Source organism: Spinacia oleracea, chromosome 3 (assembly GCF_020520425.1).
Source record: "Spinacia oleracea cultivar Varoflay chromosome 3, BTI_SOV_V1, whole genome shotgun sequence".
In the NCBI taxonomy this organism is placed as follows: Eukaryota; Viridiplantae; Streptophyta; class Magnoliopsida; order Caryophyllales; family Amaranthaceae; genus Spinacia; species Spinacia oleracea.
The window spans coordinates 158,509,556-158,523,691 of NC_079489.1; the positions used below are offsets into that span (position 1 = coordinate 158,509,556).

At 35.1% G+C, this 14,136-nt stretch overlaps 1 protein-coding gene across 1 annotated transcript; it reads right to left on the reverse strand.

The window, feature by feature from the left end:
- Window positions 1-7,998: 7,998 nt before the first annotated feature.
- Window positions 7,999-13,378, reverse strand: LOC110791626 (UDP-N-acetylmuramoyl-L-alanyl-D-glutamate--2,6-diaminopimelate ligase MurE homolog, chloroplastic). The gene is made up of 6 exons (XM_021996393.2): window positions 11,254-13,378; window positions 10,429-10,545; window positions 9,972-10,147; window positions 9,534-9,679; window positions 9,242-9,429; window positions 7,999-8,245 (listed from the first exon to the last, which is right to left on the reverse strand). Exons 1-5 carry the CDS (start codon window positions 13,118-13,120, stop codon window positions 9,411-9,413), a joined length of 2,325 nt encoding a protein of 774 aa, XP_021852085.1. The 5' UTR covers window positions 13,121-13,378; the 3' UTR covers window positions 7,999-8,245; window positions 9,242-9,410.
- Window positions 13,379-14,136: the final 758 nt, after the last annotated feature.

Genomic DNA, 14,136 nt, shown 5'->3' on the forward strand with positions numbered 1-14,136 from the left:
TTGTATCTGGAAAAATTATAAAAAGATGATGTTCTGAAAATATATACGTTTTGATGTACGGAGTACTACCTCCGTTCCTAAATGATCTTTAGGGTTACTATTTGCACGGTAATTAAGGAATTTTGGTGAACATGTGATGGTGGGGTAACAAATGGAAAATGAGTGGCTATAAATTGTCCAACAATGTGAGTGGGTGGAAACTAATATTAAAGTATTGTGAGTGGGTAAGTTATGGTGGGCCAAATAAGAGTAAAAATGGAATAAAGTAGGAGTGTAAAGAACTTTCAGGAACGAACTAAAACGGAAAGAGTAAAGAACTTTTAGGAAGGGAGGTAGTATATAATAGTGAGAATTTACGTTCAAATATTTCATACTTTTGACACCTATACCAATGCATAAAGAATTTTCAGGAGCAAAAATAGTAGAACATAAATTAGAAATTATGGAAAATAACTACCATTGTCCACGCATGAACACTACCAAGAGAAATAGTTTTCGGACCAATATAATTTGGGAATAAATTTTAATTTTAGTTATTATTCAATAGGCTTGTCAAAAGCTAAATCTGTAAATTTTAAGTAATTTAGTTTAGAGGGTTTTTAATTTTTACGCAAGTGAATACATAGTAGTATTTTCATGAAGATCGGGACTTGAGTAGGCATGACACTTCTCATTCTTTTTGTCAAAAAATTGCTTATATTATTCTTCTCCAAAAATAAAAATAACCTAAATTATTATCTCTTCATGTTATCGGTAGCTATACTTTTGTACCATGATATTTTTGTGACTATTGATTCCTAGATTTCGTGCAAGAATAACATTCTTAGCTACTCCCTTCATATTTTATTAAATTGTGCATGTCCAATATAATATAGAGTGTAAGGAGTTTAAGTTGATTTTATTAAAATATATCGTAAATACAAGTGAGGTAACTGGAGAATAGATAATCTATACTAATATATTAAAAGGCGTTGCGAAAAATGTTTATGTGCCACGTAGAACTCTTCTGTTTACGCCACGTCATTCACTCACCAAGGTTATGGGATGTTGTTGACAACTAAAAATCAATACAATAAGGTTTGAACACAAGACCTCAAGTTTGGAGAATAACTCTCATTACCATCTTAACCAACCTCTAATTGTGGTTTATCAATGCACGTTAATTTATAAATACATGTTAACATGAAGTCTAAAACAACTAAATTTCTATGTTACCTCTTATTTCTTATGGACTATATTGGAATAAAAATAATAATTAAAATATTAGAAAAATCATGAAATAAACAATTAAAACATTAAAAAAATTACTTGGCATTATAAAGGTAATGTACATGTGTAATTGATGAACTTAATGAATCTTTTCACTTTTATGGTCTACATGTATTTTAGTCAAATATTGAGTTGAAAAAACATTTCGAATTTTAATTATTCAAAGTAGCAACCGGGGCATCGCCCGGGCTACACACTAGTTGTAATAAAAAAATAGTGGGTACGACATATCTATATAATATATTAAAAGGCGTTGTGAAAAATGTATATGTGCCACATAGTACCCCTTTACGCCACATCATCCACTCACAAAGTGTTATGCCATGTCATAGACAACCAAAACTAATGCTATGAGATTTGAACACAAGACCTCATGTGTAGAAGTTAAGTTTCATTACCATCTTAACCAACCACTAATTGTTGTTTATCCATGCACGTAAATTTATAATACATGTTAACATGAAGTCTAAAACAACTAAATTTTTATGTTACTTCTTATTTCGTATGGACTATATTAGAATAAAAAGAACAGTTACAATATTAGGAAAGCCGTGAATTAAACAATTAAAATATTAGAAAAATTACTTTGCATGATGAAGGTAATGTACATGTGTAGTTGATGAACTTAATGAATCTTTTCACTTTTATGGTCTACATGTATCTTAGTCAAATATTGAGTTGAAAAAAAAAATCGAATTTTAATTATTCAAAGTAGCAACCGGGGCATCGCCCGGGCTACACACTAGTTAAAATATTCAAAGATGGTAAAAGGTAATGAATCATCAAATTATGGTGTAAATTTCAAGGCTTTAAATGGATAAGTAATTAATCGATTATATATTAAGATAGTAGCATAGTTTTTGTAATGGCATGTTAAAGATGTGTTTGCTCATTTCCATTTTACAAAAAGCAAATAAAAATATACAAGTATATACATATTAGAAAAAACATTATGGGAACTGGGGACAACAGTGTCACGTTATCACTGTTTCTCTTTATCTTGTGAGCATTAAATTTTAAGTTTCTGCATCTACTGTATTTATTATTGGTATCTATCATTCACATTAAAGGTCTCCTTACCCAAAAAGGAAAGAAAATGAAATAAATATTACCTTTACCATAAAAAGAAAATATTACCAAATATAAAATTTTAAAAAGTTATCAAGGGAGAGACTTGGTGTAACCGTCGCAATTGGAGCTCCAACCAGTCAATCCCCTTGATTGGCGAGTAAACATATTAAGGGGTATTTTCGTAAATAAATTATCAAAATATGTACTCCCTCTATTCCCTAATACTCGCACCGTTTTGACTTTTTACACTATTCACATGATTCACTTTGACCTTATTTTATTTCTAGTATATGAAAACAAATGTTAGTATATACTCCCTCCATTCCCTTTTGTTCTTCCCCTAAGGAATGTTGGGTGTGGTTTAAGAAAACTGAATCTTGGGTTTGTATTGGGATATGAGTAATGATTGGGTGTAAGAATAATGATTGGGTGTAAGAGATTTTATATTTAAAATAAAGTAAGGAGAGAGAAAATATTAAAGAAATAAGATAAATGGGAGATAATTTATTATTAATAACAAAAAAATCTGTAGCCAAACATTTTTCTTAATCTGGGTGAATTTTTGAGCCCTTTTTGTCTCGTCAAACTTCTTTAGCCAAACATTTTTCTTAATCTTTCAAGAAATCACACGCAAATTTCACATTAATTGTAAACAATTGAATTAAGCTCAATCACAAGCAAAATGAACTCTTAATCATAGCGAAATTGCACAAACTCATTTCCAACTTCTATCTGATTCTTTTTTGACGTCAAATCTAGAAAATTACGGAGTATAGCCTAATCACACCTCATTCAATACAAAATACAGATCTCAGATGTAAAATTTCTTATAAATCCACAATAAATCCATTTAACAGCATATCTGAAAGATCTACAACAAATCAACAAAAGATCCAACGAAAAGCATAAACCAAAACATCAAAATCCAAAATCAAAACCAAAAATTTGTATACCTGCATATTACATTTGACAAGGTCAAGAGGAGTAACAACCATATGAGTAAGACCAAAATTCAACCCAATTAAACCCAGAAATTCGAGAAAATTCAACCCAAAATTAAACCCAGAAATTCGAGAAAATTAACCCAAAATTTCGACAAAAAGCAACCCTAAAAATTTGAAATATGAACACAAAAATAAATTAATACCCGATTGATCTCAATATCACGAATTTGGGGATTTAAAGGTCAAATTCGACCATGAAAACTCTAGATCTAGAGTTTTCATAGTCGAATTTCACCATCTAAAGCCATAATATATATTCTACGGATTTTTCCAGAGGGTGGTGGCGGTGGCGGAGGTGTGGTAGTGGTGGCGGCGATCTAGAATTTCACATACAGATCTTAAGAACAGAGAGATTTTGGAGGAGAGAGAAAAAAATGGGAGAGGATGATGGAAAATGTAGATTGACTGCTTACAATGTGCATATTCATTGTTGAAGTAGAGGTGTTTGAATATGCATTTCCAGGAACGACCGGAGAGGGAGAAAAGTGAGAGGAGGAAGGAAGGGAGAGAGAAAAGTGAAGGAGGAAAGATCAGAGAAGTGAAGAGAGAGAAGAGAAGGGTCGGTTGAAAAGAAGAGAGAGATGAAGACAGGGATGGGTGAATTGGGAAGAGGGAATGAATAAAATAAGGAAAGTGGTGAATTTATGTTGGAATAAGGGTAGAATCTTAGGGTTTTTTTGGTAAATAGTGGGGAATCTTAGGGTAAATTGGTAAAAAAACTATGGCCAAAAATAGTAAAGATTCAGTAGGGGAAGAACAAAAAGAAATGCTAAAAAAGGAAATGGGAAGAACAAAAAGGAATGGAGGGAGTAATATTTTGTTGGTTCATTTTATTATATATTTTCAAAATATTAATATTTTTATAAGTTTTTATAATATGCAATTAAAGATATTGGTGGTCAAAATTGTGCATTGACAAGCGTGTCTAGTCAAAACGGTACGAGTATTAAGGGACGGAGGGAGTAACCTACATATTTAGGTATACAATATCTTTTTATATTGAAATTATTTTCTTTTATTTTTATTTTTTTAAAATATCAAATATGTTGTACATTTCAATTTTTAGATTGTATATTTGCTCATTGTAATTACGAAAATGCCACTTAATATGTCAATCAAGGGGATTGTTTTGAAATTTCTCGTCGCATTTGCTCGTATAACTTAACTAACATTGTCATGTGTTGTTACTCTAACGTGAGAAAGACTTCTATTTTATGCCTCCGGAAATTAACCACTCCAACTCACAAATTAGAAAGTACACCCGATTACATGTATATGTAGCTCTATATGCAACCAGGTTAAAAACAGATTTTTAATTTAAAAGCACATTTTTACAGTTTAAAAACCACATTTTTGCAGTAGCACAAAAAAAATTCAGAAAAAAATCTTTTTATTTTAGCAATTGTATTGTATATTTTACAAAATGTTCTTTTATAGCGGACGTGTTTTTTTGTCTGTAAAAATGTGCTTTTAATCAATAAAAATGTACTTTTAATCAATAAAAATGTACTTTTTGAAGCATTAAAAATACAAAAACCGGGTATAACTTCTACCAAATTGACTCCCAACTTATTGATTTGTCTTAGTACCCTGCTGCTGGTTGAAGGCTCCCCTTCTAATATCTGGAGATTGTAATCCGCCTTGTTGCACATTATTAAACTTCAGAGGTTGATTCAAACCACCATAACTTTCCTTAAAGGCATGGTTTCCATTGAGAAATAAAGGAGGTTCCATAAACATTCCTGACATCCTGTTGCCATGAGTGAGATATGGTTGCCCAAACTGGCTAGAAATATTCGACATTCCATTTCCAGAATTCGATCCTTGATGAACAAACGGAAAAGGAAACCCATGGCCTGTAGTTGGGCATGTGTTCTGTCCATAATAATCACTCGGATTTCTCAGACCGTTTTGAGCAAAGACTGCATCTTTCTGCTGGTTTCTGAGATCAAAGTTCAGATGATGAGAGCTCAAATTGAATTCAGGATTCAGTGCATTTCTCTTCACACCATCTCTTTCGTTCCCATCTTCTGATGGATTTTGAGAAAAGACCTCATCTTTCTGCTGGGATCTGAGATCAAAGTTCAGATGATGAGAGCTCAAATTGACTCCTGAATTCAATGAATCTCTTCTTTTCCCATCTTCTACAGGGTTTTGAGCAAAGACCACATCTTTCTGCTGGGTTCTGGGATCAAAGTTCAGTTGATGAGAGCTCAAATTGACTCCTGAATTCAATGCATTTCTCTTCACACCATCTCTTCCGTTCCCATCTTCTTTCTGCTGGTCTCTGGGATCAAAGTTTAGATGATGAGAGCTCAAATTGACTCCCGGATTCAATGCATTTCTCTTCACACCATCTCTTTCGTTCCCATCTTCTACGGGGTTTTGAGCCAATACCCCATCTTTCTTCTGCTGGGTTCTGAGATCAAAGTTCAGATGATGAGAGCTCAAATTGACTCCTGAATTCAATGCATTTCTCTTTTTAGTTCCGTTCCCAACTTCTGATGGATTTTTCTCACTGTTTAGAACTTCTTTTTGAGGCAGGATGGTAGTAGACAATGTCACACAGTCATCAGCAGCAGCTGCAACTGTCTTATCAGTCTGCTCAACAGCTTCAATGGCATCAATTTTTCGCTTCTTCGTACACAATCTTGAACCTTTTCCCTTCTTTTTCTCAGTCTTTTCAACAGGTTTGGCATCTATAACAACATTCTCTCCCTCCTTTGGTGGAACAGCTTCTTCATTGGTTTGATTCTGTGTAACAACTGTGCCTGATCTTCTCCTCCTACCCTTGTTCGGATTATTATTTCTCGGAGTTTTACCCCTCTTTGCGTTTTGTCGCTGGCCTTTCCTTGGCTTAGGGGAAATGACATCATCCTTAGAGGATGATGTCATTTCATTGCTCATCCACACGAGCAAGTCCTTTCTTGCGGTTTTTATTTCTTCAACCAAAGATTCCATATACCCTCTCAAATCAATGAATGAAGCATCTGAAGGTTCATGATTAGAGGTAGTTCTCTTAGTTCTTGATCTAGCTTTTGACTGGTTAGGGTTTCTGTTTGGTTCTTCAAAACTCGAGTTATTTTGTTTTTCTTCTTTTGGAAATGATGTAGGGCTAACCATGGTTTGATGGGCATCCACAGAAAATTGACAATTGACCGGATTATGCTTCATAAGTTTCGGGTCACTTGCAGAATCGGACCTCGAGTTATCATTATCATCATCACTTGATGAATCAACATCAGTTTCAGTCCTTCTGAAGTTCCACCTGTGCTGAAAACGCTGACCCTGATCGCTCATTCTATACCAAAATTTTCTGGTTCACCGCACTTCAATTACCTGATAAGCAAAGATATCTGATTAGTAAATGGGTTATTTCTCCATCTAATGTAATCTTTTTATTTGAAACAGCATAACAACAATGGTTCAACATAACATAACTTTGACACCTGTAACAAGTTAACAGAAGAAAAAAAAAATCTGACGGAAAGTACAAATTCAAAAGCTGAAATCAATTCCATTGTAAACAACACTACATCAAAAAGAAAGGAGAACAGAGTAAAGAATCATGAACTATATTTACCACAGATTTGTGAATTTATGTTACACATATTCAAATTAAACCATGTCAAAGTTCCATAGAACTCAGTATTTCTCTCTAGAATGCCATTGTTGACAAAGGCAGTATAGGCGAAAATGTCTGCAATGAAGAGCTTAGTCTGAACTCTGACTTTTATTAAATGTGATGCATCTCAATACACTTATATGAAGGAATCACTGTTGGTAAACCTGAATCTGATGGTGTGTACTTGGCAGATAAGAAAAGAAGATATGGAAAAACAATAAAAATATAAAATAGTGTGGTGCTATGAGCTGCTTTTCTTACCTTTACACGGTTGATGAAGAAAACCAAAGCAGGACATTCCTCGCCAGAAACTGGAGAACTCTGTCTTTCTTCCTGCATACTTATTCTTCATGTAACCTCCACACATAAGGAATGATAGGATTACAGCCATTTATGGTAACTGAAAGTAATTACTATCTTTTTTTTTGAGGGGTGAAAGTAATTACTATCAAGTAATACTTATTTAAACTTTAGGAGGCTTGTAGTTTAGAGCTTTTAAATTTATAAATGGAAGAAAATAAAAGAGCGACTGAGATTTTTAGCAAAAGAAGAAACAACAATAATAATGATAAAACAAAATAATTGCTTGATTACGAATTAAGCAATGCATGTTAAGATGACGGATTCATAATCTTCCTTATTTACTCCGATCATACAGATTTTTCATGTGAATCTGATACCAACTTAGTAACTTGAACCAGGTGATTTCAACAGGTAGACGGGTGGTTCAGCCAAACTTCAATGCACTAACCTCGTGATTTCGTGAGTGGATATTCGGCAATATATGTCATAAAATCAAAGCAGTCATCTGTCAATCTGTCACCACAAAACTAGCATTCAATCACTTTTTGCCAAAAGATGATTTGTTTCCATCTTTGATTTCATTCACCTGACTGATGAGATGTGATTGATTGAGTTTCTATATTTGGTCTATTCTGGCATCAGCTATCATATCTCATATTAACTGCAAGAGCTACTATTATAGACATATAGTCGAAAAAGGCAAATGTAAATTTGAGAGCAACTATATCAGGCATTTGATCACATTCTTTCACTTTGAGACATTGAAGAATACAGAGTGGATAACCAACATCAAAGGAAGGCATAAAATAAAATACGTACTTTGTACAAACTACAGACACCTACATAGTCATTCAGATACAAAATTGGTATTTCCATATTGCTGCCTAAGTACTAGAGTGTTGTGCAAAATGCCTTACTGTTACTGATGGGCAGGTTGCACTACAGTAATCCAAGAATAAGCAAATCCTGCAGCCTGCATATGGATGTAAGGGAAAATAAGGGAAAAGGTTTTAAAAAGAAAAGAATTGCAATATCGTGGAAACTGTTGAGCTACATGCCTACATATGATATGATGTCCAAGACTCAATATCAAGCAGGAACTCCACATGAGTTCCATCAATTACAATCAATGATAATGTGTACCCCTTTTACCTATGCATAGCCGCAAAAGAGTCTTGGACCTTTTTACAATAAATGCATAACATGTACCCCTATTCCAAGCACCATAAAAAAAACCACAAAGAAATCTGATTTTCTCTTCCTGGTTTGGTATCACTATACTAACCGCAAAAGAGAAAACTGTACTCCCTCCGTTCCTAAAATGTGTCCGCTTTGAGAGAATTCACGGTAATTAAGAAAACTAAAAGTGTGTAAGAAAAACAATGATTGGGAGTATTTTTTGGGGGAAGAGATAAAGTAGATAATTGTTTATTGATAAAGTACAAATAAAAGTGGATGTGGGGATGGGGATGGAAAAGTGGGAAAAGTGGGGAATGTGTAAGAAAAAGCAATCATGTTTTATGGAAAAGTGGGAGGAGTGTATGTCAAACAATAGAAAGTGGACACTTTTTAGGGAACGCACGAAATAGAATAGTGGACACTTAATTAGGAACGGAGGGAGTATCATTTGTTCCCTAACTTCAAGTTTTCAATCCCTACCATAAATTTCCATCTCACTCCAATTGTAAAAGAAAGGAGAAAAGGGTCTAGGTCTAGTAGTCTTCCCCTCATATAACTCCACAATACCTAAATCAGAGATGAAATTTGCAAGTAGGGGGCACACACAGGAAAAATAAAACAAAGAAACAGGCAAGACTTAAGGGAGTAAATATCTCTACGAAAGGCACCTTCGAGCCACCATCAAGTTGCTCAAAAGTAGTTGCTCAAAAGTAGTTGATCAAAAGAAAAGCAAGGGATTAATTGATGGAAAGAGCTAGAACTTAAATAAAAAGATGTATAGAGAAAATACCCAGGTAGATTCGCATTGGGCTGTGATTAGCTCCAATAAATATCATAAACTGATGTGGAAATATGTCAGTGAAATTTATCCCTTTGATCAATAGGATGAGGTTCTCTTCCCAAAAAAACCCACAAAGAAATCGGATTTTCTCTTCCTGGTTTGGTATCAATATACTAAATCAATGGCTCTCAGGTAACCTGCAATTGATGGAGAGATATTCAAGTAATTGTCTTAGGCATACCAAGTAATAACATCGTGAATATATTCTGGGTAAAAAATCAGAAGACAGTGAACAACATACCGCCATGGAAATTCACTTGTGTCTATTCCGGCTTGATGAAGCTCGTCAACATACTGTAGTGCTTCCCTGCACTCCTCCCTGTCATCAAAGAACTCCTTTTTGTCACCATCAACCTGATATGCTTCATGGCCCTTGCCAGCAACTACCTGCAACAGCACAACCAATCACTTGGAGACGTCATAGAAGAACTAGTAGAACAAGAGAATAATCTGACCACAACCTCCCAGTATTTAGTATTTCAACTATCTCAGACACCCTATCACTTTTTATGGTCATATATGAACAATATTTCTATAAATGCATAAGCACATATATACTGAGAAGTGAGAACCCTCTCAACAACTTAAGACACAATGTTACTATAACTAGGTCCAACATCAAAAAAAAAAAAACTAATAGATAAGAAGAATGAGGGTATCCAATATTCCTGAAACTTACCACCATATCGCCTTCCTCACCCATTGCAACAGCACAACGCACAGCTACACGTCTAATATCATGCAGGAAAAGCCTGTGGCCATTTGGAAGAGGAGGATAATAATCATTCTCCCCATGTTTCAAGTAATCTTGCATTGTCCATCCAATTCCAGCCAACATGTCGTCCAGTATATCCACTAATCAAAGAGAAAAGAATGCACAATAGTGTTAGATGCATTCACCACGAAACACAATACTCTCTTATCAACACAATCAGTCAATACAGTGATATACACAACTGTCCTATATGCATTCCAGGACCCAATCTAGTGATAATGTACCCCACTCTTCAAAAGCATTAGTAACTAGGAAGATCCCCCTGAACAGGATTGAGAATTATAGCATGTTTCACCCATTCTTATTCTTTATAATCTTATCTCTTCTTCAAATTAAACAGTTAGGTCTACCAAATACTCACATGGATCTTCGCTTCCTTGATTGTCTGATGTCAGCATAGTCACATCACTTTTATCAGTTGCTACCTTGGCCAGCATGGGTCTCTTTCCCCTCTCTTTCTCACCACAAGAGCCAATAACTGCTCATAAACAAATAGAAGTGAGTCAGACGACGGAATAACAGTTAACACTTCAGCACTTCATTAGTTCATGTAAAGTAAATGAGCATTTACTTGGCTGAACAACATCCAACTGAAATATCTTGATACGTAGTCATTTCAAGTGAAATTGAACCAGTCAATTGTTATAAGATTCCCTTTGGCTAATATGTTCTTGTAGAAAACTATGCATCTCAATGTTTCCTTATTTCCTCACCTGGGTATTGGGCCTGCTAGCCCTATTGGGAGGATATGACTTAAAAATAAAAATAAAAAACGAGAGCGAAAAAGATGCTACAAAAGAAATAGTTTAACCATCTTCACCCTTTGCCGTAATGGCATGGAGAATGCAATGCTAGCTTATGTACTGGCATATCCTTACTCCTTAGTGTGATTGCAAATACTTTCTCCATTTCAAAAAAAATTGCAACACTTTTAGTTTTGCCACTATTCATACATTAACTTTGACCGTATATTTTTACTAATTTACCAAAAGCGAATGTTATAAGTAAAATGTGGGGGAATTTCCTTGATTTCATTGTATATTTTCATAATAAGAAGAGATTTTAAGAATAAGGATAATTGGAGATATTCACGGTCAAAGTTGTGCATTGGCAAACGTACTAATCAAAAATGTTCCAATTTTTTGAAACAGAGGAAGTAAAGAGAAAGAAAAGAAAAGAAGCATACCAGTAATTATCCTCCTTGGTTGGAGCTCCCTGACCGAATCAAGAAGTCTAGATAAGGCATCCGGAGTACGGGCATGATCCACAATCACCCCAAACGCCTGTTCTTCATCTATTACCTCGCACCTCCCTGGAACTGCATCAACCTCTTCAATACCCCTAACTATATCTTCCAACGGGGCCCCAACTGCAATCCCTACAGTAACTGCTGCAAGTATATTATAGATATTATGCCTCCCAAGCAACCCTGATGAAATCTCCAATATACCCTGAGGAGTATTAACCAGAACAGTGGTTTCGAACAGAGAAAGTTCAAACTTCAAAGGATGAACATCTGCATCCTTATTTTCAAGTGCGAAGGTTAAAACAGGGACATTAGGGTTCCCTTGTGCTATAAAGAACGGCGCATTAGGGTCATCAACATTGACAATCTTCCTGTGTCTATCTGGATCAACCATCCTAGAAAACAATTTAGCCTGAGCAACCCTAAATTCTTCTTCATTCCCTTGAAAATGGGAATTGTCCCTTGACAAATTAGTGAAAACCGCGATATCAAAATCAATTTCCTCACAACGCGTATGAGTCAGTTCATTAGAGGAGGCCTCCATAACAACTGCTTCAGTTCCATTGTGAAGCATCTTAGCCATTAACTTCTGTACCAAAACAGCATCTGGGTTTGCTTCTGGGAAATCCAGCTTATTATCCCCATGTACATAATATGCAACTGAACTCATCATCCCTGTTCTTAACCCCATTGCTTCATACATAGTTTTTATCAAATGTGCAGCTGTAGTTTTCCCATGAGTACCAGTAATCCCAATTACAGACATACTTTTAGTTGGGTACCTAAAAAAAGCTGCAGCTAATGCAGGAAGTGCAGCATTTGTATCCTCCACAATTACCAATGCTTTACACCCTAAAGTTTCCTCAATATCAATCTCTTTGCTAGCAACAACAGCAACAGCACCCCTTTTATCAGCCTCAATCAAACACAAATTCCCATCAACACAACACACAAACAAATCCCCAGAATTAACCAACCTCGAATCATGCTCAATCCCAGTAATTTCAACCTCTAAATCCCCATAAACTGAAATAGGCACTACTTTACACTCATCTAAAAGCTCAGCTAATGTCATTTTAAAACTGGGTTCCACAATTCTAACCTTATTACTACTATTATTACCTAAACTATCAAAATCAATATCAAATGAAGCATCAAACAAACTAGAACTAGAACCATTCTTACCCAATTCACTTACCTCAACATCAATATCATCATCATCAAATTCTTCCTCTTTTTCGCTTACATCCACAACCCTTAAACCTTGCAGTTCATCAATCTCTTCCAAATCAACAACCTCTTCTTGCCCCAATTCATCATCTGCTACCTCCACAACCCTTTCACTCTTTGGTGGATTGGGTTTTAACAGCCCTTTCTTCACAAACTCCTTCCTCTTCTGGGCAATTGCCTTATCGATATCGCCAAACAAATCATCCCCAGAACCGCTGACTCCGGTGGAGTAATCCTCGTTCTCAGGAGCATCCTCCACGTCTTTAATGGCGTCAAGGAAAACTGAACGGTTCTTCTCGAAATCCTCCTCCTCTAGCTTCCGAGCACGGGCAGCTTGGCGTTGGATTTGACCGAATTTCGAGACACCGTGAGAACTGTCTTCTGGGGCTTCGGGTGGGTCGTCATCGGACGGGTTTGGGTAGTAGTTTCCGGCGGCGGAGGGTGTTTTCCGGCGGAGGAGAGAGATTGAAGGGCGGAGGAAAAGGGGTTTTGTGAAATGGAGAGAAGAAGAAGAAGAAGAAGAATTGGTGGGTGAGGAGATAGTGGAAGGAAGAGTGAGAAAAGGTTGAAGAAACATTGGAGAAAACCCAGAAATCTCAGATTGTAGTAGAGGAGGAAGATAAGGTACAGGGTGAATTCGAAAAACCCAAAACCCTTAATTGTGCCCAGAAATTGACAAAATTCGTCAAAATTTTCTGGGGATTTTTGCTGAATTTTGGTTGAATTGTGTGAAATCACTAAAATGGTTATTGTGTGTTAGAACATTTGTAGTTGTACAACTGAGAGAGTGAGAGTTAGAGGATGAGGGGAAGAATGAGAGTGTGGGTAATTATGGCGGTAAAGGATAATTAGAGAGATAATAACAACTTTTGAATGTGGATTCATCTTGAAAAAATTAAAATATTTTCATACAAAAATAAGTTTATTTTAGAAAAATTAATTTTGCATGAAACAAAATTCGATAAGTTAATGTAAATACAGATAAGTTAAAATAAATTCATATACTTTCACGGTTCCGGAAATATCGCACTATGGGTTAAGTTTTTACTCCTCTCACCAATTCACCATTACTTTGACTCTTAATATATATCTAAAATCATGTGCAAATAAAAATTATAAAAATATAATATTTAGAAAATATAAATCGATACGAATCTAACGTGACCTCACATTACTAAAATTTTATTACGTACGAATCACAAAAAATGGTCAAAGTCGTAGTGTGAATAGAGTAAAAAAACAAAGTGTGCGATATTTTCGAAACGGAGGAAGTAAGTTAATATAAGTTCAGATCATATAAGTTCGGATAAAATAAGTTCATACAAAATAAGTCGGAGCCTTAATAATGTGCAGTAATTTATTACTTTGTATTAGAGTAATCTGCAAATTAGATTATAGACATCTGTGTAAATTATAGAGATAAAAGACTTGAAAAGGCTTTTCAAAATTATTTTATTATATCTTTGGCAAGCTTGTAACATAATGCAAAAATATACTACAACTTTTAAGGCGATTAAAAATATGTTCAAAGTAACAGAAATAAATGTATACGTACTCTCATTTGATCTCCACTTTAATTCTATTGCTTTGAAT